Raw genomic sequence first — 24,621 nt, forward strand, 5'->3', positions numbered from 1 at the left:
TAAATCCCTGCCCTTTTCTCAAGGCAAATGAGGAACTGGACATATTTAGCGCCACCTGTGCTTCAGCATATAGCCTTCATACCATCACTCTGAGAACTCAAAACACCCTTGCTTTTGGAGTATGTAAAGAGCTATCCCAATCTTTGTGCCTGCTGGTCTGCAATCTGAGTTCTTTAGTTACTGACAGCAGAGCTTTATTCCTAAACGGAAAATGCTTTCTTCCTCACCAGGGAGTGCAGACAGGCTGTACTAATTTACCTGGGCTGTTTTCGACAGGAGAAAAAAGAGCATGCTATCAATGGGGGCCACCATTGCTGATCCTAACTTTTGTAAAAAAATTAAAAGTATTTAAAAAGTATTTACTGCAGATTAAACTTATTTACATTAACATATAAAATGTTTCATACTTGTAAGTTCTGGACTTGTAAAGGATTCTTCCCTCAAGACCAGAAATTGTTTGTGCTTTGCTCCATTAGTTTCTATTATCTTTGGGTGTGATGTGGTGATCTGCCTTTCAACTGACCTATTTGTTGAGTAAGTCGTAAGCTTACTTATTTCACAGAATTTAAATTTGAAAGGACCTCTGAGGTCAGCAGTCCAAGCCCTGCATCTGAGGCAAGAGAATTATTACCAAGATGTCTGTTAAGACCTGCTCTTCCTGAACTATACTATTTCCTCCCTTCAAAATAATAGTATTTAACAATTTAGAACTATTGTATTGAACGCTGAAAAGCAGTGCTATGATCAACAACAAAAGCTTTGCTGCTTTCATAGTTTGGGTGAAAGCAGGGTCATCTTTTGAAAGCCTGAACCATGCCCTCCTGCTCTTTATGAATCCAAAACTTATGCTTTAAACTGCTTGCACACATTTATTATGTACTTGAACAGGCGAAACAAAACAACACACAGACTGTTCTCAGTATGCCTGTTTTCTGCCATCCACAGAGGTATCCAGTGGAATCATAAGTGAATTAAGTGAAAGTTTGAAGTAGACACCAAGCAAGACCAAATGCAAACTGCCTTGCTTAAAACAATAAGCTGTAATACTTAGCCATTTCCTGGTATGCAGACACCAGTACTCCCTGTCTCCTATTTTTAAGGAATATAGTTATAAAAGTACCTTTCATTCCTCTGAATCCAGTCTTCAATAGCTGCAGGAAAGAGGAGTCCACACAGTATTGGGCTGCTTTGCAGGGCAGATGTTGAAATACCAGAAGCGGCTTGGACAAGCATCAGTACCTGAACCAGTACTGTGTATTCACATGAGCTGTGCCTACATCCAGCCCCACCACCGACTTCAAGCCTGCTTTATAGTCGCCTGACTAGACTCTCCTGCAGGGGAGGACAGCAGTAAGAAACAAGCACTAAACAGCATCAGCTTCTGCAGGGGTGCTCCATCCCTCTAACTCAGGTGAGGACTCCTGCCACACAGGAACGCTACAGTTGGAGGTTGTTGACACAATTGCTAATGGAATGTATACAAGATTGGGAGGTCCTGTGTTGCACCTGAAAGCTATAAAGCTATGCTTTATGTACAAAATTTAATTAAAAGGTATACATTCGGAACTCTTCTGTAAAAATATATGTGACTCTTAAAACATATTGTCAGAGTTTCTGGACTATGGGCAGTACAGCATTGCTTAAATGAAACACACTCAAATGCAGCTTAATTGGGATTTTTGCAGTACCTTCCTTCTTTAAAAAGCAAACCAAACTTTGTAGTAAGTGTCTGAAAGGTCCTCTCTCCACCCAGGAACTGCAGTGAAGGCAACGACACTGCATCATAATTGCAACGAACAGAATCACTGAATCGTTGAGATTGGAAGGGACCTCTGGAGGTCACCTAGGGATTGTCTGAAAATGAGGACATACTTAGAGAAAAATTTCCTTCCCTTTCTTTCACCAAAGAGTTCCTGAGTCAAGGGCCAAACCACGCAGTGTGAGTATCAAATACAAACAGGAAGAAAACCCAATATGTAATAAGAACTGATTTTTTTTTTTTAACTTCCAAGCAACCCTACTGTGCTTTGTAAATTGGTAAACATTTTTACATTGCAGAGACACTACTACTTGGAAGCAATCTTACTGAGACCTGTAGCAGAGGAAAGTTTTGCCCCTGTGTAAGTACCATATCTGCACACTTTCTCAGGGTTAGAGAGCTATTGCTTATTCAGCATGATTTTCAGTTCCCACAGCATCCGCAAGCCAAGCAGCAGAAGTACCCAAGTGTACAGGTTTAAGTAATGAGAGGTAGCAAGTCACAGCCAGTAGTTGATCAGCTTCACCTGCCAGGCAGAAAGTAATTAATCTATTTCTTTCCCTTTTTTATCATCTATCCCATATTCCTCAACTTCTTGAAGGGGCTCATATTAAAGTAGACAAAAGTTAATTACATGAAGAATAAAAAGCACGTATTTCTTAGCATTCCCCAGCAGATAACTAGTCTCCTTTCAACAGCAGGAGATCAGATACAGTATTTAGCTGATTTGTCAGTCAGGCCATCAATGAACTTTTCTGTATGTCACTTCCAAGCTGTGACTAATCAAAGGTTTATCAATCTATTCATTATGGCAGTTTATGAGTCACTTAACCTGCAGTAATGTCTCACTTCCTGTACTGATGTGTACTTTACTGAAATCCCTGGTTGGAGTCATCTTCCCACCTCAAATCTCTCCTCAAACAAAATGGAGCTAAAGGAGTTTTTGAACAAAGAGAATAAAATAATGTGCCACTGAGTAAAATCTAAAACTACCGCATACTCAGAATGAGGTAGAGCCCATGAAAGCATGTTATAACCAGGGTCCTGAACAAACCTCAGAATTGCTCACAAGAAAATAGACTGTTACCAAGTTATTTTTTTTTAAAAGAGTCCACACATACCATGTCCCTCTTCCGACTAGAGCCCTCACAGTCTCTTCTCTATGTTCTTCCATGATATTTTATATTTCACATCCATGTTACAGCTAACATTTCTATAAAGTGTTATTTATAACATCCTTTTATCTCATTTCTGTGCAGCCACTGCTCATCTGCTACTTCTTGGTCAAGCTTTAAATCCAGATACAATTTTTTCTGCTTCATCTTTTCAGTTGCAAAGGGAAGGTAGTTGTTTAATTACAAAAAAAGGACTATTCCTCATCTGCCCTTTGGAGAGGAGCCAATGGGTAGTTGATGATATTAACTTATAAAAACCATTCCCAAAAGAGTATAATTAGAAGGACACCTACCTCACAACCATTAATTATCTCCACTACAGAGAATTTCTAGCAATGGTAATTTCCATCAATGAGCTCATTGCTGTTCCTTAACTGGTTGCACTGGCTGTTCGGATAAACAGAATAAATCAAGGAACAGTCAGAGCACCTCTACAAATGTTTCTACATTTACTGATCCAGGGATGACCGGCCCAGTGGTCCCAGAGAAGCATGAAAAAACCCATGTTAGCTGACACACCAAAAAGCTAAAAAGGACAGTTCGATGACCTTGTCAACTTAGTATTTTTAATCTGACAACACAGAAATTTACAAGGAGTTCGTTCATTAACAGCTTCCAGACCATCATAACAAGTATATTAATAAAAATCAGATGTGCTCACACACAAAATGCATTATTCATACAGTTAGTGTGTCATTTGACCAGTGCAGAAGGTACAACAGAGATTTAGAGAACTAATACTTTGTCCTGGGGTATTGGTAACCTTTACTTTTTTCTATGATTGTTTTTGCTATTGCTGGTCTGCCTTCATACTTCCTGGTGTGCTTCACATTCAAGTCTACAAAGAGAGAAAAAAGGAGTCAAACAATGTGTAGCATTAGTCCTGTTATTGCATTTAAATGTCATAACAGTAAACTGGGAAAATAATTAAGGTTCTTTTGTGTCTCGGATCCACAATCCTCTCGCAGGGAATAACCCCCCCGCCCCAGTTTCTGTGCTCTGCAAAAAGTTACTGAAGAATGCAATAACAGACCCAAACAATGAAAAAATCAAGTACGACTATCCCTCACTGTAGCAATCAACTGAAACAGTGCTCTGTAGCCCAACTGCCTATAGCAGAACACCCACAAGGATTGCGGGAGAGTTTGCTGGAGCCTGGCACCTCTTGAAAGCAGATCAAGAAAAATCACCATGTTACGCTTGTCTAAGAAGTAGCTAGGAGGACACAAGACACTCATAATAGTGTCCAGCAGGCGTAGGTGCCAGAGTAACTGTTGCTGCAGAATCTTTCTCTGGCAGCCCCCCCCCCCCGATGCTGGGGGGAAATCAGCCCAGATTCTGAACTTGCTGGGGCAGCTTCTCAGGTGGGGCAATTTGCAATATTTTTTCAGATGTCAGTTAGTGAGCATTTACTCTTTACAGGACTTTCTCAAGCCTGGGTGTGGGGGAACACTCCCTTCTGGCACCTCAGCTTTCTTACCCCACCATAAAACAGAGTAAATAAATATATACACTGATAGAAAAGAAAGAAAGAAAAAGGATGGGGATGGAGAGGGAAGGCCTCTAAGCTCTGGTCTTACAGCTCTGGAACTTCAGCAGTTCCGGCATGAAATCAAGCAGCCTACCACTCTTCTGACTTTCCTACAGCAGACGTGAAGGAATAGGATTTATCTCCCACCCCCTTGCCATTGTCCAATCTTTCTCTTCGTCTGCTGGGCACACTGGGGAACGGGAAGAAGGATGAGAACAAATATTTGATCCATCTGTTTTGCACCTGCAGAGGGTTTCCTGAGGAGGGAAAGCAATAGAAGGGAAGACAGGATACTGGGTACAGCATGTTGGTTGCTGTGAGACATCAGGAGATACATGACAGCCTACATCCATTCTTCTTGGGACATAAAGGCAAACACAATAGCTGGCAGATAAATACATATCCCTCATTCCTGTCTCACCATAGGTTGCAGCTCTGTCCCATCTTCATTGTCCTGGAAAGGTCTCATGCTTCTGTGTTTTTGCCCTTCTGTTAACTTGTTACTCTGACTCACAAAGGTCTACAAGCAAAAACCACAGTGAGATCGTTTGGGAATGCAAACCATTATGTAAATAAAAATACCTGGTAAAGGAAGATAATTAGCCCAGGGCTAAGAAACTGTAGCTGGCTCCTAGCTGGATGACACTGAGTGATACCAGGAGGGACTCTGCCGACGCAGCAAGGGCGAGGAATGCAACCGCAAAGGATGAATCAAGAATCCCTGTTACATGCCCTACTACAGGAATGAGGACTCGGGCTGTCTGAAATCCCTCACCCAGCTCTCCTCCCACTGCCGCATATTGTCCTGAGGACCACAGAGCCTCCCTTCCACCCCCACATGTTTGTAACCGACTGTAACGCAGACATCCCAAGTCAAATGCCTTCGTGTGTTGGGAAACTCCAAGTTCTTGGCTACGTGAGCAAACTTACTATTGATCATGCAATGAGGAGGAGTTTGGATGTACTGCCCCCAGTTTTTCCATACAAGGTTACACAGCCTGCCCTGCTTGGAAGACTCCTTACCCCTGTGGGAAGTCCTCTCTTCACCCGAGGCCCGAAGGCATGGCTAAATACAAGGAATTAAGACCAGAGTTAAAGAGAAACTACCACAAAGTTTGGAAGCGGAGAAAGGAAAGCCTCTGTTTGTTTCATGAAGGAGAATTGGCTTAAGAAGTACTTTAGCATTTGGCAAAACAGACGGAGAAGAACAGAGGTCAAGGCTTCAGAGTTTTCCATTCAGTAACATATTCCTATTTGGGACATGTGCTTAAGTACTGTTCCGAATCAAGGCCAAAGAATATCTATCTGCTTTCTTCTGTACAAAGGGTTAAGACTATCTTTAGGCTGCCTTTTTGTTGTTTTTTTTTTTGTTTTCAACAAAATTCTATGAACTTCACAGGGAATCTAACAGCAGCATTAAAAAAAACCAAAACAGTTCTTCTGACACTGTCCTGAAGAAATCCATCCAGAAGATTCATATCATATGAGCTATTCTGGCTGCTGAGTTTGTTTTTCATGAATCACTAAGATTTTCTTTGTTGCATGGCTTATGAAGGAAAAGACAGAACTGGCAAAAATAGCATGAAAGGAAAAAAAATCTGCATCTTCAAATGTTCTCTTCATATGAAAGGGACGGCATATATACATTCAAATGCTTCAGATACAGCTATTAACTAAAGCTCTCCATCACTATTAACTACGTAATGATTCTCCATGGAAATGCTTGTAATACAATATAGTAATTACGAGGGTAAAGACACAGAACAATCAGTCCAGAGGCAGAAGAATTTAATCAAGAGACAGAAGACAGTATTCTGGCAAAAGAATCTGTATAGGTATGAAGCAGAGCAACTCGAGTTTGCATGGAGTTTGTTCAGAACTACAGCATCCATAGGATGTGGATGGATACCTGACCTGCTCCTGGCAACAAGAAGCTCCGTGTTGTTTACTTTTGCTCATCACTGTACAGTAAGTCATAACAAATATAAACATCTAATCTTAGGGCACCCCATGGATCGGTCTCTGCAGCTAGCTCATTTATTTATATTTTTAAATTACCAACAATGTATTGAACATATATCTAGTAAGGCCTAAAAAGTCAGCCATTACTTACAGGGTATGATCTAAAAGAAGGCAGCAGATCATAGCTAGCACACAGGAGCCAGAGGGAGCCATTTACTTCAGTTTATAAATTCACATATGATTTGTATCCCCGAGCCTATCCTGTTCTAAGGTGTTGGAAAGGAAATACCATGGGTTGTGGGTTCAAATTATGTATCTTTGCTGTTATCAGTGAGGTTTACCAGCAGTTCCTGATCCATGAAGTATGGCTTCTCTGCAGATCCATCATTTGTTTCCATATCAATAGCAAAGCAAAGGAACATGGCATCTGCTGTCACTTCAAACACAGACAGAAAGCTGTGGGACATCAGGTAGGCAAAAAATCCAACCAGCAACAGAGGAACTACCCAAGCCTGCAATTCCCGATGGTAGTTAAATGCCATCAATCCTCCAAAAACAGTAAAACAGACAACAAACACCTGTAAAGGGCAGCGAGAGAGAAATGCAGCCTCATTTATCATGTAGAATTGTTTCTTAAAAAAACCAAAATCCCCAAAACCATAAGGCAAATACATTACAGCCAATATTTTAACAGTACATTTCATCTGGGAGATAGCTATGCAGTTTCTGGCATCACGTAGTTGTCACATTTTGTGTTCAATTCAGTGTGTAAATTCCGTAGGGCAGAGGCAATCTTTTACTATATATTTACCAAAGACTCATTGCATTGGGAACTGTAAGAGTGGCGCCAAGGACATGACTGTAATACAACTAAATGACTCTGTAAAGACTACGAAAAGGATTAAATTCCTCAAACATTATCTTCTCTCCCGAACTCATTTTACAGCATTAACAACACTGAGTTTAACAAAGATAAACTTCATTTACTTTAAGAAAAGAGAATAGAACCCTGATTTTTCACTTCATTCTTACACAACAGTACTTTTCTTATTCTTACCTTTCCTAGAAACAGCATAAAATCTCCAAAACAGCTAATGGATGCAAGTTTAGGAGAATTCTTCGCCAAAATAAAGACAGCATCCTTTGCGGATGTACAAAAATTTGTCCCATTTATGGCTGTAGTTGTGTATGCATGCTGAAATGAAATGAGAGAAGATAATAATGCAGTGAGAAAGGAAAGACTCATAATCTAGATTTAACTTCAGCAAAATTCAAAGCCTTAAACTCTATTTGGAAATACTTACTATGAATATAAAGTTATTTTGCATAATATGGCAATTGTATTTTAAGTGGCCACAATAACTATGCTTCTAACTTCAGATAGTTTTTTCTACATAATTTCCACTATTAGCAAATGCTAGAATAGCAACTAAATACATTTCTGAACCCACCTTTATCCAATTTATTTTAAACCACCAAAGTTCTCTACCCTAATTTTTGTTAATGAATATGACACAATTTCCACAAAACATTTAGTCACCTGGAGTCACACTATCCAAACTTACTTGCTTATTTTCTATGAATCTATCTCCAAGACTGCTGGCAAACCATAGTGAGTGGAACAATCAAGTTATGTCGTTATCAAGTCATTTAAAAGTTGATGATTAAAAAGCTTTTATACATGGCCCTTTCAAACTATTCATATGCTACTGAAATTCAAGCTTATGGCTATAGCCATAAAATAAACGTTTTCAGGAAAGATGAAACCAATTGTGAAAATGACTGGAAAAGAACAGCTAAAGGATCCTGGACTAGACCAGTGAGTGTTATGTCACAAAAACCCCCAGAATTTCAACAGAGAGTAGGGGCACTCACACTTTTTTGAGGTATTGAGAATTTTACAAGATTTCTCTTTGTGGAAACTTGCCAAGACAGGTGGAGAGGACAGAATATTTACCTTCATGGATTGGATTATTTTAGCGCTTGTTGTGCGTAACTTGACATATATGTCCCATTTACGGAACTCCTCAACAAGGTTTTGAAACTGTGTCCAAAATATCAGCTAAGAAAAACAGCACTCAAGATACCTGAAATGTATGCTGAACTTTAGCAGCAAGTCTTATGAGTAGTCTCCCTTTACTCAAAATATTAGAAGGTGGATTATGCCACAAAACATTAGTTACATCTGGAACGGTCAGTAAGAACCACAGTGTGCAAGGGATTACTGTTCTGAAGGAATTTATACACCACAACATGTACTTGGTGCTTAGACTACTTTCTGCTTCACCTGGAAGTGAAAAAAAAACACAACTGGTTTGCTGAAAGTGGATTATACTGGCCCACTGCAAAACACTTCCTTCCTGTTCAAAAATCTGGTTTTTCTCACTTACAAATCAAAATATAAAATAGCTTCAGATATCTGAAGGCAGAGAAAATTTATTTCTGCAGAGTCCAGTTTCACCCCATAGCAATCTCTGTAACATACTGCAGTGTAACAAAGCTCTACTGACATTATCTTAAAATATTACAGAGAAAGAAATGCAGTCAAAGATCCTTTGTCTCTTTATTGTGGCTATTATTTATTTTATATATGACAAAAGATTTTTTTTTTCTCTGAGAGTAAGCAAAAAAAGAGTAGAAGTAAACAGTGACATCCTGTAATCATTGTACTTACATAGTAGCAAATACATCCATAGAGAGAAAAAATATAAATAAAGACCGTGGATTTATTGCCTACTCTTAAGAAAAATCAAAGACGCCACTGAACTCTACAGAAACACGTAGAGTGTCTGCATAAAAATCTGTTTAAACAAGCAAGTTCGCTTCATTCCTAAATAGGAAAAAATGCTTTCTGTGCTAACTTTCATTTATACTGACGCTGTTCCTTTCCCCAGGGAGTGCTGTAACAGGACCGACAGAGAGGTGTACCCTTCGGCTCGGTCGGGCATTGACTACAATATCTTTGCCTTCTCGGTTGCCTACACCTCTGAAAGCGATGCATCCTTGTCCCACCTGCCTCACGCAACCCGACAGGTTTGTAAGCAGCCTGCTGCCATCCCATGTGAGGAAACCCGGCGGCCCGCAAGCTCGCCCACAGCAGCATCGGCCCAGGACGCGGCAGCAGGAGAGCTGGCAGTTCGGTAAGGCCAGCCCTTGCTGGGCTACCACCTCCCCAGGACACAGGCGTAGGGTAGACGGCCTCAAATCAAGCTCCCTCTCTGTCTTCCGTCTGTAGCTGTCACTGCGTATTTCAAACATGGATAGACCTATCTTTATAACATGCTGTGAGTTGGGGCTGCTTCATCATTCCCATTAACGGACAGGACATTGAGACACAAAGTGGAAAAGGGTTTTCTAAATTTGTTTCTGTCCCTTAAGAACTAAATTCACAGAACAGATCCTGATCTGGTGAGGTCAGCATAAATTTTGCCAATAAATTAAACAGAGATTCTGTATTCATTATAAATAGCAAAAAATGTCCTGTTTTAAAAATTAAAAAGAATGCTGAAAATGCATGTGCACTTGTACAAACATTGTTTCCAAACTTAAAATAAATAACCATTTGTTTGCACTCTTGAATTAGCCATTTTGGTATCCGAGGAATGTGCAACGAAAGGAATTTCTGATATTTATTAACTAGAACAGTTATCTTGGAAAGACTGAAAATCATGCTGGAGACTGAATACTACCTGCATAGGGATTTGTCATGTTACAAACCAGCTGACAAAAAATGGCATTTATAACAATTACAACTTCAACAAATCATGTAAGTATCAACTAGTCGTAACACCCAAGCAAGAAAGGCAGCCAGGTAATAATCCCGTCATTATAGAAGGAGTAAGAGAGACACAGAAATGAATGAACTGCTGAAGGCTACAAAACTAGTCATTGACATAGGGGAAGCAAGAATGTTACTAGTACAAGCTGAAGACTTAGCCAAGTGATCGCTACCTTTCAGCAAAAAATACACTTCTGAGAAAAAAAAATATTTGGAGGGTTTCTTGTTCAGCCTAGGCTGTGGCTCCATACACTTTCCTCACAATTCTCAGGTTTCCCATACAGATCCCACACCCTGATCCCATCCAGCCACACAGAAATCTACACGTTCTAACTAACAAAATACATGTCTAACATTTAATCAAATGTATGTTTCCATGAAACTCAGAGTTGCACAGAAATGAGCTCAAATGATTTCTCATCCTTACCCACCAAAGAACACCTAACACACGCAAGCTATTACAAATATTTGCAAATCATTTTGGACTTTGGAAAAAGAAGCTTAGATATCCCATTGATTTTCCAGTTGCAGGGTATGTGCAAGAATCCAATCCCTTTCAAAGAAAAGATAGTTGCAAAGGCTAAGATGGTAGACCATGGTCAGTTAAGAATCTGCTATCATCTAGAAACAGGTTATTTAAATGTGTTTTTCTACAGAATGTATTCTCTTTTCCCATGCACAAAAGCTCTAGTGGACTTGAAAATGTTTGAGAAAAGGGCAGCAGGAATGATCCAAAAGGTATGGAATGTCTTCTGTCTGGGGAACAACTGAGTACATCAGGCTCTTCTGTCTGGAAAAGAGATGACTGAGGGAGGATGCGGTAAGAGGGCTACAAAATCATGAGAAATGTGGAGAGGGTAGGTAGAGTCAGATGGCTTGCTGTTTCTTCCCGAACAAAGACTAGGCAGGGGGAGGACCATACGAAGTACTAGGAGCCAAGTTTGAAAACAGACGGTATTTCTTCTCACTGTAAGTCTGTAAGCTGTGAACTGCTGGACAAAGGATGCTTTAGCTGCTAAAAGTTCACAGGAGCTCAAGGGAGACTGGGAAAGTTCAGGGAAAAGAAATCCACTGAGAGTTATTAAACACACAGAAAACATACTCAGCTCAAGAAGCCCCTAGGCTGAAAACAGATTCAGAAACAGCACGGGGACAGGGAAATATACACTTGTTCCACCTTAGCATTCACTCACAGCCACTGTTGGAGATGGGATACTGAGCTAGGTGGAAACTCAGTCTGGCCCAGTATAGCTATCTTTGCTTTTTACCTTTGCTTAATGAATTGATGTTTTACAATTGTAGTCTCTGCTATGGTGACAAGCAAGTAATAATGGCATCGATAGCACACCATTGATCAGAAAGCATGCGAGATAGCGGGTCAGGAACAGTCTTTATCCTTGCACCAGCATGTTGGTACTGTATCACCACCTTTGTGAAGAACACAAGCCTCCTCTGGCTTGGAGCCTGGGAACTAGACACTAGTTTCTCAGCGTCAGGATGAATAAATAAGGAATGTGAATGTTTACATATTTCCAAATACCACAGTATGCAAAAAAAAACTATTTAAAGAATACATCCTTCTGTGCCTCACAACACAGAATGTCAAGGGTCTTGGAAAAATTGACCTGCTAGTTTCATGAGAAAGGCACTGTGGCTCAGATCCAGGCCGTAAGTTCCCCAATTGTTGAGAATAATTGCTACTTTGTGTAACAGCTGAATTCAGTCCTCCATTCCAGGACTTGCTTTAATAAAATGAGCTTGGGGAAGAGAGGATTGCCATAGCAACAGAATCTTCTTAAAAAAGAAGGAGGAGACATGCTGGTTTCACATCCCACTTCAGCTTTTTCTGCTCTGCTGGTATTTTCAGCCTGATCAGATCTTGTTGCTGCCAGCTCTCCTGGGGGCTGCCCTGGTTAGCTACACCCACCGCAACACTGTGCAGCTCAGGCTGGACTTTTAAGTGTCTTAGCTTGCAAGTGTCACAGCTGCCAGTGGAATCCCCTCAGAAAACAAAATCCAGTGGTAGCAAGAGGCAATGACATTTCTGTGGCTGCTGTACAGCAGTTAGTGACCTGGTGAGAAAGTTGTATCATGTCCCTCAGATAGTGGTGGGAAATTAGAGCAACGTGGGCCTGTGAGGCCCCACTGAAGAGATGAGGACATGTAAGACTGGAAGTGACTTTCAGCCGCTCTAGTCCCTGGCTATTTCAGATTAGCACATTATATGATTTCTTCTCTTAAGTGGAAAGCTCCCTCTTTAAACTACTTAGGGCTCTTCCCTCTCCCAGCCCTTACATTTGGAGCTGTTCCAGACAGTTGCCCCTGTGGTCCTTAGGAACCTTCTTCCAACTTCCAGACAACATTTACTCATGAACAGTTTACATCTACTCATTCTTCTGCTGATCTTGTCTTGGCTCTTATCCCTCCCTGCTGTTTCTCTTCTTGATATACTCATAGACAGCTAACAGGCTTGCTCTTACCCTTCATTTGTCAAAGCAGACACACCAGGATATTCCAGTCCCCCCCGTGAGATAAGCCTGATCACCTAACCAGCAACTTGTACAATGGCATTTATCCCCCTGTTTCTGGTGCAAGTATTTAATCTCATACCTTCCAGGACCGAATCTGTCCTTTCGGCAGCCTTGTTAACTAAAGGCTATTGTCCTGTGGTTGACAAACACATGGAGAATATTCTCCTCCCCCACTTCCAACCAATAAGCACACAGCTAATGCAGAAATGGTTATTTTTGATTCTTAGGCTAATTAACGTCTGTAAGAAACCCTTCAATAGCCTCCCAAATTTTCCCAAGCAGTCCAAGAAGAACAATTTTCCTTTATTTCCATCCCCCCTTATATTTGAAGTCTGAACTTACTGGGAGAAAATCTTGTCCTTCAACTTTCCTAGCTTCCTACTCTGTGTGTCATCTACTCCTGCCACGGCTGTCATCCAGTGGGTAGGACCAACACAACTTTCTCCTCGGGGGGTAGTTGAGTGTCCTTTCCTGCAGCATCACGCTGCTACACCTGGGCTCCATTTCAACCACAGAGGCTGGACCACAAGGATGCTGCTTTAAGTGCCCACTGTATCATGATTGCATCATTACTGGAGTTGCTTACAGTGGCTTCTCTGCAGTTAGTGCAGCAATGTTCTCATTTGGGATTTCTGAAATAAAAATAAAACTGAACATTTCCAGAGAGCTGTTCACAAATTGCTCTGCTTAAAAGCACTGAATTATTGGTCACTTGCTTCATTGCCTTTTATTTCCTTTCTCTCTCTCTCTTTTTTTTTTTTAATGGGATAGGGGAGAGGAGAGAGGTATCAAAGCAAGAATTAGTCAGCCTTGTTCATCTCTATCCCCTAGATGGTTCAACCTACAGAGCAAGTAAAGACCTAAGGAATTTTATTTCCTAATCTTACGTTCCTTCCTTTACGCTATTGCATACATAAAGCCTCTAGAGGGAAAACAAACATATTTAAAATACGATTTCACTGAAGATGAATATTTTAGCCAACTGTGATGATTGAAGATGAATTGAACCAAGATGATTGAAAATTTAGCTTAACATCTAGAAGCAATTTTGCCAGTAATGCAGTACTGGTTTTGGGAGGAAAAAGTACTTGCTGGGGTGAGGCACAATGTCTTTGGCAGTGCAGAGGAGAACTGTACTTACATTAGCGTGCATGACTTTTGGTTTTATCTAGGTCACTTCTCCACAAGGCATTTAGCCGCAACCTCCTGATAGGCTTCCATCCAAAGTGTAAGAGACAACCAACTGCCATGGATATATGACCATTAGACAGACCTGCTTCTGTTTTTTTACACTAGACAGTTGCTGTCTTTCAGTATCAGTGAAGGGTCTCAGTACCAGCAAATGCAGGCAAACCCACTGCCGACTTCAGTAATGGCTACCACAGGGCCCAGAAGGCTACGCTGCAAGTCGCTGCGCTGATGAAAACAGAGAAACCACATTCGGCTCAGCAACTCCTTCAGAAATCCATGTGCTGCACTTTGGAGCGGTTGCTTGCCAACTGGCTGCAGATAAACCCAAAGCAGACACAGAAAAGCAAAACTATCCTGAAAAAGATATATTGTTTTAAAAAAAAGTCACTGCAACAAGGCTGTAAAAGAAAAAAAAAGCAAACAAAAAAAGCAAGCGCTTTGATGTATCAAAAGTTAAGACTGCTACCACAATTTAAGAAAGCAGGAGACAGACAGACCTTGTAGCTCCCAAACCACATTAAAAAACCAGTATATTCTTTTTACGGAAGAGAAATTTCAGTCTCCCAGATTTTACTTGAGATGGTTGGATGTGTTTATCTGGTACATAGTGAAACCATCAGAGCCAGCAGATGAAAAATCTGTGGTAATTCTGACAAGTGTTGGCAAACAGAACTGTCAAGTAAGGATAATGACTTTATATTCACAAAGCACTTTTCATCCAGATAGAACCCAGAGTGCTTTACAATTGTTACTAATGGATTATACACACACATGAATCACTTTGCCCATGACTGAAATGGAACAGCTTAAGGAGTGAACTGTTTAACAGCACATAGCAACACTACACCACAGTTTAGCACAGGATCCAGTTGCAAATCCAAGAGAAATGTAGGAAGGCAGAATGTAATTATCCACATTGCAATCTGCACAGGACGCTGGGTTTACATTACCCCTCTTCCAACAACCACCACTGGAAATACGGCAACTGTCAGTGTCTAACACAGCAGTCTGTCACGATGGGAAGATGACAGGGTACCTTTTTGGCCCTGTTTCAGTTAAGTTCTAGGAGAGCTGAACAAAACTTAGCTGAGCCTGTGGAGAACAAGTCACTTCAGGGACGCGTGCAACTATCAAAGTCAGTGTTAAATCCCACCTGAAAGATGGCACCTCAGCCCGAAAAGTACTCTTTGATAACGTAACAGAGCACTTGGTTGATACTGCATGGGAAGAAAGAAGCTCACACTCTATCACCAGTGTTACTTCCTCCAGCACCTGTTTCTCATCTGCAAGTTACCCAAAGGGAAAACAAGGGCCTCTGTTTAATCCTGATTAAACTTGTGAATGAAGGAGCAGAAAGAATTTAAATTGTCTAAGCAATATAACAACAGGTTGAAGAAAATAGTGCAGGAGTAATGGGGAAGGCTTTTTTTTTTTAGAGTTTCAGGTAATTATATGCTTATTACTATAGTGAAAGTAATACTAGAATAAAAGGCAAAAATATAGTAAGGAAATGAGCTTTGGACCAACTTTTATAACAGCTGTTCCAGATTTCAGTAATTTCAGCTCACACAAAAATCAAAATTGGAACTAAAAAATACTTTCAAAATGTTAGAAACATAGGTACAAGCAATTTTTTAACCCCTCTCAAGTCCTATTCTCAAGTCCATGTTCAACACCTATGTGAAATTTCAAGGCTGTACCCAGCAGCTTTCACTGATCTCTGTAAGAGCTCTTAAGAGCAGTACTTCTGTTAATCAAGCCATATGTTAAGCTGCTTAAAACTGCAGACTTGTCTTTTTTTCCCTCCCTTTTTTTTTTCTTTTTTACATTTGGCCACAGATTTTACAAAATTGAAGAAATGGGCTTGAATACATTCTTTATAGGAAAGAAAGAAAAAACTAATTAGATACATTAGTTACTCTATGAAATGCAATAATCTGAGACCAATGTTACCCCTTCATACAGATAAAATGTCTATTAAAATCTTACAGCGTGTTCTTGCTTTTCTTCTCCTCTAACCCTCGCCCAAACTGCCCTGGACTTGGACCACATGGAACACCATCATCTTTGCCAAAAAGATGTTCAAACAAACAATTATCTAACAGCAAACACAGTAGTATGATCATTAGGTTAAAAACCACAACTCATATAAAAACAGAAATTTGCCTACAATAGATTAGGAAACAGGAAATCTTTTAAGGGAACAAGAGCTACAATACAGCCTTCTGAAACAAAAGGAAGAACATTACAGTAATTAATTCTTCTTTTAACAAACACATAGCATACAACAGCTGGAGAAAGTAAACACTAGCATGCTGGATATCTCTTTGAAAGGCAGGAAGCCAAGGGGAAAGGGTGACTACAAATAGAAAGCCCGGAGTCAAAACGAACTCTGAGATTCCTCACCAAGTCAGTGACCATAAGATCTACCTAAAAAATGTAAGTCTGGAAAATTCATTGTCTAGAACCAGAGATTTCACTGCACAAGTATTTAATCTAGGCTGAACTAAGTGAAAAACTTGCTCTTCGTAGTTGTCCAAGATTAAGCTTAATTTATGCACCTACTTTAGAGGAGAAGTCAGATCCTTTATCGGAATTGTCTTGTTTACTTCACTACCCTCAGCAACGAGAACAAAGAACACAACAGTCAGAGAGTTAGGAATCAGCATGGACATCTGATTGCCTTTCACATTAAGAATACCACAGTCACCAGAGATAACAAAAGGGGACTGACAAGGAGGAAAATTAACTATTTACAATGATGTATATAGAGCTGGAAAACATTTGGAGAAAAGGATCAGGACAGAAAAAGTAGGAATCAAGTATGTGAAAAACTGCTGTATGTCAGAAATCGTCCATTTCCAATAAAAACACTTTTGAAACAAAACTGCTAACAAAACAAAGATGTCTTTCAAAGAAAGAGAATATTATATCATCTGGCTTTTTCATCACAGATCGTATTCCCAGATATATTGATAATGGAAATCAGCCAGAAGTTCAAGTTTCTTTATTCAGGACTTTCAGGTGGAAAATACTGTATCTAGTTTCATGATACATCTCCAGGTGGGTTTCTTACTTCTTCATTGCTTCCTTCCACCTGGACCCTCTGTACTTCAGTAGTCTGTCTGGCACAACTCAACAAAATGTTAAGTCTTCTTACCTTCAGAAAGAGCAAGTGGCCCGCTGAAAGGGCTATCTCAAGCTGTATTAACAAGTTCTCTAAAATCTTGCACCTTGCATGTTTGTCAGTTCCCTGTTTCTTTCTAACAAGTTCCATCTACACTTGAAGACTTTTTTGTTTGTTTAGTTTAGGTGGCCAGCAGGAAACTTTGGCTTGCATGCACTGGATGTTGTTTTAATTGTGCTAAATGGAGCTAGCATACACATACGGTTTCTAGACTAGGTATGCGGATCATTGAGTGACAGCGAGATGATAGAGTGTACCTGGTGAAAGTATCTTAAGCAACTTTCCTGGCACCAAAACCAGCAGAAACAGCACTTGAACAGGCACTTTGCACATGTACTCTCCTGCAATAAAATGAAATGTTTGGTTACTGGACACAGAAGTAGACTCAAACAAAACTGCCATTTTAGAAAAACTTGCTTTACAGGTGACTGACTCTTCTAATAAATCATTCACTAAGGCAGCAGATACTTCCTTTTGCATTATAGGAACTGTTTTTAATTCAGACCCTTCAGTATTAATGACGGATGAGCTGAGCATATTTTTTTTTCTTCCTGTGGATGGAAGATTCTTCTCTGGGAAAAGAAAAGTGCTGCAAGCAGCTTTGTGAGCTAACAGCTGCTTGGAGAACAAAACAGGCAGGCAAGTCAGTAACCCTTACAGTACTTTGCAGTCATCAGGGAGTACACTGACAGATTTTTAACATTTTTGGTTATCAGAAAACCTTCACAGTTCTGAAATGACTGGTACCCTAATGAACAAAAAGAAAAGAATGGGCAGAAGGATTTATATGCACGTGTGTGTATTGACTCAGTACACATTCATTTTTCAGGACAGGAGGAAGAAGCGTGTATTAGAACAGACCATTCATAGACCATTGATCTATATTAATTACATACTAAAAACAGAGCAGAAAAGCTCAGTATTTGCTCCACTTCACCCCCACCCCCATCACATCACGAGCTCAGAACTGTTCATCATACAAAGATTTTACCAAGCAAGACAAGCAAAAGATATCTTGGTAGCCATGGTAGCCTTCCAAATTTAACCGGCTGTTTTTCTCAGCAAAAGGAAATTCAGTTCAGTGACACTTGAGTCTTTTTAACCTTCTTTTTCCAGAGGTCAGAATGTTTTTGTTTTGTTTTGGAAAGCAGAGATCTACCAGTCACTATATGAAAACCTCAGGTCCTCACAACTACCATTGTTCGTGCAAAAACCACGAACCTCCCAACTTTTTTCCAAAGAAGTTCTTGGAAATATTCCAGGAATAATTCCTTTAAAATGGCGACTGAACATGCAAACTCCTGACAGCAGAGAAATACTTTGATCTTGCCATGTACTGCTAGAGAGATGATTTTACTAAAACGGTATTAATCTCAGTAAGTACTGTTTATTAAAAACCTAGAGCAAGGGACTTCAACTACAATCTCCTCTCTGATTCTGCTTGAAGACTGCTGTGTAGAAAACATCTGTGAATTTACCTGCAAGCTTGCAGACCCATGACTTTTCCTCCTGTTCACAGAAAACAGCAGCATTTTTGCAAGGGTGGCAAAGTCTGGGTGAGCTCTGCAAGAATGCAGCATCACTTCTCCATCCTTTAGTACCACTACTCTGGCCCTCTATGGAAAGAGCCTCCATGGAAAGGGGCCATAGCCTGTCCTTTCTCCCATGAGAAGGAGCAAGGTTACTTTGTGGGGGGATCCTTCTGTGGACTGGGGACACAAGCTGGCCTGAGCCTCTTTAGGAGCAGCTACTGCTATGGGTCATGTCACATCCTCAGCTGAATGCTTGGCAACTGGACCAAAAGGAGCTTGTAGCACACTGCTGTAGACACAAATAATCTTTCTTTGCTAGTTAAATGTTCTACAGCTATTCAGATTACAAAACTGCGTACCCAACAAGTCCATTTATTTTAGGGGTTTTTATTTAAGCATTCACAAACTACAGCCCCCACACATGCCTCATAGGTACCAGGGATGGTCAATGTAAACACCCTGTCATAACTATACATAACATGCTTCAAGGCCAAGGTAAACTCAGAGGAAAAGACCTACATTTAAAAACTTTGCCTAAATCTTCCTCTAAAATCAGAGCTATGCAGTCCTCACAGCCCTCTCTCTTTGCCAAAGTGCCAGAACTAACTGCAATGGTGTGTTTCCAGCAGACAATAAGAGATGTGGAGATGCATGAAAGATAGAAAGAAGGCAAGCAACAATCAAAACAGCCTAGCCATATTTTTTTCTATATCTTAAAAGATGTGGTTTGGATCCTACACAAATCTCTGGAATAGTTCTTATTTCATACATTCTTTCTATAAACTCATATTACAAGGCAGATGAAATCTTTTCTATAAGACATTTTATATGCAACAATAACGTTATAACTTACCTTTGCTTTTTTAGAATTTATGATGCAAAATTTTTAAATAGAGCATTCTGCCAAATTTTTACTTTATCCTTCATAAACCCCTTTATATATAAACACTAAATAAAGGTGGTTTTTAATGTTGGTGTTTTCTGCTTTTAAAAATATCTGAGTTGAGAGAAAAAAAAGGAAGCACATGGAAAAAGCTTTCTTAATGAAGAAAATGGGATAAAATATAAAATCCACATCATCCATTTTTAAGCAAGAAGTATATTCTTCACTTTTTTTTTCATGAAGCTCACCTTTTAACTACTATTTTTATAGTGTTACAGAAGTATATACCTACCTTTTTTTTTAGGATATTACAAAGGTACGAGAGAACAATCCTTGGTATTCTCAGTATTGTGATTAGAAATGAGCCTTTTACAGCAGTTCCTAGATGATAGCAAAAAAGAACTGATATGGAAGACAGGACTGGGTGAGGTGGTGGGCTATTTTTATTTCTAGAAAGAAAAACAAACAATTTAAAAATGTTTTAGAAAATTATTTAAAAGATATACATTGTATCTTTTCAGTATTTAGAAATTTAAAGAATTAAGCTGGTATCTCCTTTCCCACTTGAACAACTCCAGTTTTCCTACTGACTTCATCTGAATGTTCACCTTAGTCCAAAGGAAAGCAGCCAAGTTTATAACTTTTATTGGATTAGTTTAATTCTTAAGCAATGACTGTTTTGATGTATTCAGTAATGGAAAAATATCTAGAAAAAACCTACAATGTAAAATACCAGAAGTAAGTGAACAACAGCTGAGAATACTTCGTTGAACACCTCTCTCCAGTTTCTGTCACTTCTCTGATTCTCTGCGATCTTTTATTTGGCTGTTGTTTCTGCAAGATTTTAGTCTGAAGGAATGAAGCCGCTATTTCTGCTTTAGTGGTAAAATTAAAACTAAAAAAAATATCATAAGCTGTCATGTGTAAAATTGAGATCTACTATCTACTTTTATTGTTGCAACTTGGTCGAATTTTGTTTTAAATTTTGTTCAGATAATTAATTTTTTTTTTTCACGGAACAGCATTTGTTTTAAAATGGAATACACAAAAAAGGAATATCATACTATCTGTTTAGAATTATAATTTGGCCTAAAAAACTTGTAATTCTACTGCACACTAACCTGTATTGTTTTGGAGAAATAATGTGTTTCCCAAAATTGAAAAGCAAAGACAAAAAATTGGCCTAAATACAAGTTTTATTTTCTTGGTTCCTTTATAAAGGTCAGTTCAATGTCAATCAGTTACAGAGAGTAGCATGACACAGCTCTCAAGAATTTATATGAAAACCAGGAAATTAACTTAAAGCCACTCCGCCATCCCTCTTCAAATGCTGTAAAAAAATTCTATTAGATTAACACTACAAATACCTTAAAAAAACATTTCAAAGGATTGAAAAACCCCACTGATCAATAGTCATAACTAGCCCTTCTATAAAGCAACTCTTAAGCAATTGACCCAACCCTGAAAAATTTACTTAGGCAACAGATCCAGCAGCAGTTTGACTAAGTACTTAAGTAAAGATCAGACCTTATATCACAAATAAGATGTCCTATTTTCATAACTGATTTCTTCAAAACCTCTGTTATGTTGAAAAATTAATAGTTTGCACAAGAAACTAAAAAATAAAAAGGCAGTGATAAGAGAGTGACTGGTTGGAGCTAAAAAGCTCTACAAATATTTTTATTAAATCCTCACTTCAGCAAGGATTTAAATCATACATACTACATCCAGACAGGTATCACAGTTCTGCAAGAATCTTGAAGGTATCACTGCAGTTCATTCAAAACACTAAATACTCTGCAGCTGAGAAGTTGTATTTAAATATGTGAATATACCACATTATTTTAAATAGGAAATTCCAGCAAAGCAGTTGCTGCGTTTATTATTTTTGGTCTAACAACTAGGGGAACAGCTTGGGGGATAGTGGAATTTTATACTGAATAAGGCAGGTTGTTTTTTTTTTAAGTCATCAGGTTTCTGTGTTAGAAACACATACATCACAATATAGATGAGTTATTCTATCCATATAGTACAATTGTTTCCTTTTCCCTCATATGCTACCTTACATATGACAGTCTCAGTCAGATCTCAGAATATAAAAGATTAAGTTTCTGCAAGTTAAATGTTAACCAAGGGTGAGAAATACAGAAAGGACAAAGTTTACTCTTGTGTTAATAATTCACTTGCTACTGCAGAGAAAAATGAAGAAGCATTTTGATATTCTTAACAGGACTGATTAATGAGCAGGGATGTCAAAACTTGAAGTTTAGATAAATTTCTACACATTTGGATGCTTTTCCACACCTTCTTTTCTTAGCAAAGGAATTCTCACAAGAACAGGGTCTGACAAGGTTTCTTGCTTTGCTTCCAAACAGATCAGAAAAAGAACAGATTTTCCTTGTAATTCTGGCTCAGGGTAGGAAACATGGGAAAACGGCTAGCTAATCACAACAACAGGTGATGCTTGTGACTCTAAACAAGCTCAAGATTGGCTCAAGCATCCACCAACACCCAATTACCCTTAAGGATGACGTTTCACCCCACTTTGTACATTATATGGCTGCAATCCTGAAATGACTTTAGCACAAGCATACAGTCAGCCATATGCTTAAGGTTTTGTAGGCAGTTCATATTGTGCAGTGAATTCTGTGCATGCAGACTCCACTGCACGCACACAAGGTATCTGGGAAAAACAGGAATCTGCTTGACAGAACTGGTTACAAGACTGGGCAGGGCCACAGCTTGCTTTTCCTCTTTGGTATTCCTACTTTATGTTACCACGGGGTTGTTTGATTTGCATAGAACCCTACTATTCCAAAATCCTGTGAACCTGTACTCAATATCACATCATCTTTTAATAATTTTCTTTTTTCAGTGCTGCCAATTGTCTTTATTTTCTTGTGAGCTCTGTGACACTCGGTATCTTTCTTAACACTGAGTTCCTTGAATCAAATGATGACACATGCATCTCAGCTTTCATTTTAAAACCACTTTTTTTGTGTGAAGAAAAAATGTAATCTTGACACACCCAAAAGACGTAGACATTTGAAAGGGAAAAAAAAGCATTTCTTCAAAAGCCTGTCCTTTTCAGAGCTGTGCTTATAGTTTTCTTCAATCCTGCCTCATCTGTTTCAAAGACTGCCTAAAAAGAGATTTAGTGTAAAAGACTTCAGAAGTGTTAAGGAATGAACCATATATGTAAATATGAATCTCAGTTTTTAAACAAATACAATGAATTACAAGATTTGTAATAAAAGAGACATTATCAGAATAACAGAGAACACACAGACTGTACTTCCAACTGCCCTTTTACCTGTTCTCAAAACCACAAGGGACAGGTCTGACTACATACATCCTGATGGCTCTTTTACGTGGGTTAGGTCAAGTATGTAAGTAGGGCAAAGGATGCTCATAAATATTGCAGATGTATTTGAAAAGGGAAGAGGAATCCTTTAAAAATTTGGTCCTAGTTCATCTCTCAATGACTTTAGTGCAAATCCATAAACTTGGATTTTTGACTTACTGGGAGATGTATGTATTTCACCTCTCACTGAATCCATCGGAAGTTGTGGTGCTGAACACCTTAAGAGTCAGGTGGAAAACCCCAATCCTGCAAATGCTTGTACACTTCCTTAATTTCAACCCTGTGCAGTGACATACATGCATTGGAGTTACTGAATAAGCTCAAACATGGACAGGACAGTGACGCCTGTGACATGGATCAAGTTACCATACCACCTTCCTTTAATCCCAGACTGGGGAAAAGCCTCATCTCACTGAAAAGGTAAATACGCACATAACACCTAAGCACGCTAAGATGAAAATAAACCCTCATATAAAACAGCAATAGTAACAAAGAAGTTTTTTTAAAAGACTGAGCCCTTTACACAAGTCATAAAAAGTAATCATTAAGTAAAAAAGTTCTATTTATTTTATTAAATGAATAAAATCTTTCATGCACTTGTGTTTCATCTGAAATAAAATTTTCAGTGGTGGTACTACAGGTCAAACATACGTCACCTGTAAAGCTAATCCAGCTAAATGACCCCTTGCCCTCCCCATTTGCAACTCCACTGTGGCTGCTGGCTGTGCAGCACATTGCTGCATGTGCTGCGGAACGAGATTTCCGCAGGGAAAGGCCGTGCCATTTCCTCGGAGCGCTTACAAGCCAAGAAGAAAACGTCTCTGTGAGGTATCATAAACAAACTCTTGTGACATGCCTTTATGATGCTGCCCCAGGGAATACATTAAAAACACACAGCAGACAAGCTCAGAATTGCTGGAACAGCTTGAGATAACCCTTGCCCTTGATGGTGCCACTGCTCTTGCAGCTAACCATCCTTTCCCCATTCCTGCACAGCTCTGTGTCTCTGCAGATCTGTGCTGACAGCCTAAAGGCCAGGAAGAGGGATCACCACTGCAGAAAAACTGCATTTCCCTTTCCAAGCACAACTCTCTCAACACAGTACATGTCACCTGGCAAGCAAGAGGAGGGCTCGACAGTAGATGTACAAAATGATTTCAATACAATTGGGTGCAGGAACCTTCTGTACTCTGTGGCCAGTTCCTGCAGCAGTAAAAAATAGCTGGAAAGCGGAAGACCCTAACAGAGCAGTAAATGTCATGACAGCAGTTTCTACAGGTGCTTCCCTGCTCTGTGTGAAGAAGATATGGACAGTGTCTTTGCCCTGGGTATTTAGATGGTGTCTCGTACCAAAATGCACTGCGGTGCATAACCCAGTAAGTCCGCAAAACTGCTTTTTTTTCCTGTGCTTTCTCAAGAAAGCCAATTTAAATGAACCCTTAGTGCTTCAGCATTCAGCTGCTAAAGCTGAATCAATTGCTAAAGCTTGAGGTACATAAATTTGCTTAGAAGAAAAGAGCAGCCCATTACCCACAGAACCACAGCCACGCTAGTTACTTGTGTTTAGAGCTTCAATAGGAAAAAGGAGATGACATAAGAAATGCAAGTTCCTCCCTTTTCAGGTCCTATCATGGCATGTAAAATAGCAGTGTAAGACTGTGTCACTCTACAGATCTCAACCTTTTAAAAAGCAGCATTTTAGGTTTTGTTTGCTCTTTTACTAGCACC

General features: G+C 39.5%; 1 protein-coding gene across 2 annotated transcripts in view; it reads right to left on the reverse strand.

Moving 5' to 3' along the window:
* Window positions 1-3,478: 3,478 nt before the first annotated feature.
* SLC44A3 (solute carrier family 44 member 3) overlaps window positions 3,479-24,621 on the reverse strand; it is a 42,821-nt gene continuing 21,678 nt past the window's right edge. The window contains exons 11-16 of one of the 2 annotated variants that reach the window (XM_075508325.1): window positions 19,822-19,978; window positions 17,372-17,455; window positions 7,485-7,622; window positions 6,769-7,005; window positions 4,887-4,985; window positions 3,479-3,772 (exon numbers count right to left, since the gene is read on the reverse strand). In XM_075508325.1, the coding sequence (XP_075364440.1) occupies window positions 3,767-3,772; window positions 4,887-4,985; window positions 6,769-7,005; window positions 7,485-7,622; window positions 17,372-17,455; window positions 19,822-19,978 (721 nt within the window). In that variant the 3' untranslated portion in view covers window positions 3,479-3,766. The remainder of the gene's footprint in view (window positions 3,773-4,886; window positions 4,986-6,768; window positions 7,006-7,484; window positions 7,623-17,371; window positions 17,456-19,821; window positions 19,979-24,621) is intronic. The other variant, XM_075508326.1, reaches the window with a different exon arrangement.

Source organism: Mycteria americana, chromosome 7, assembly GCF_035582795.1.
Source record: "Mycteria americana isolate JAX WOST 10 ecotype Jacksonville Zoo and Gardens chromosome 7, USCA_MyAme_1.0, whole genome shotgun sequence".
In the NCBI taxonomy this organism is placed as follows: Eukaryota; Metazoa; Chordata; class Aves; order Ciconiiformes; family Ciconiidae; genus Mycteria; species Mycteria americana.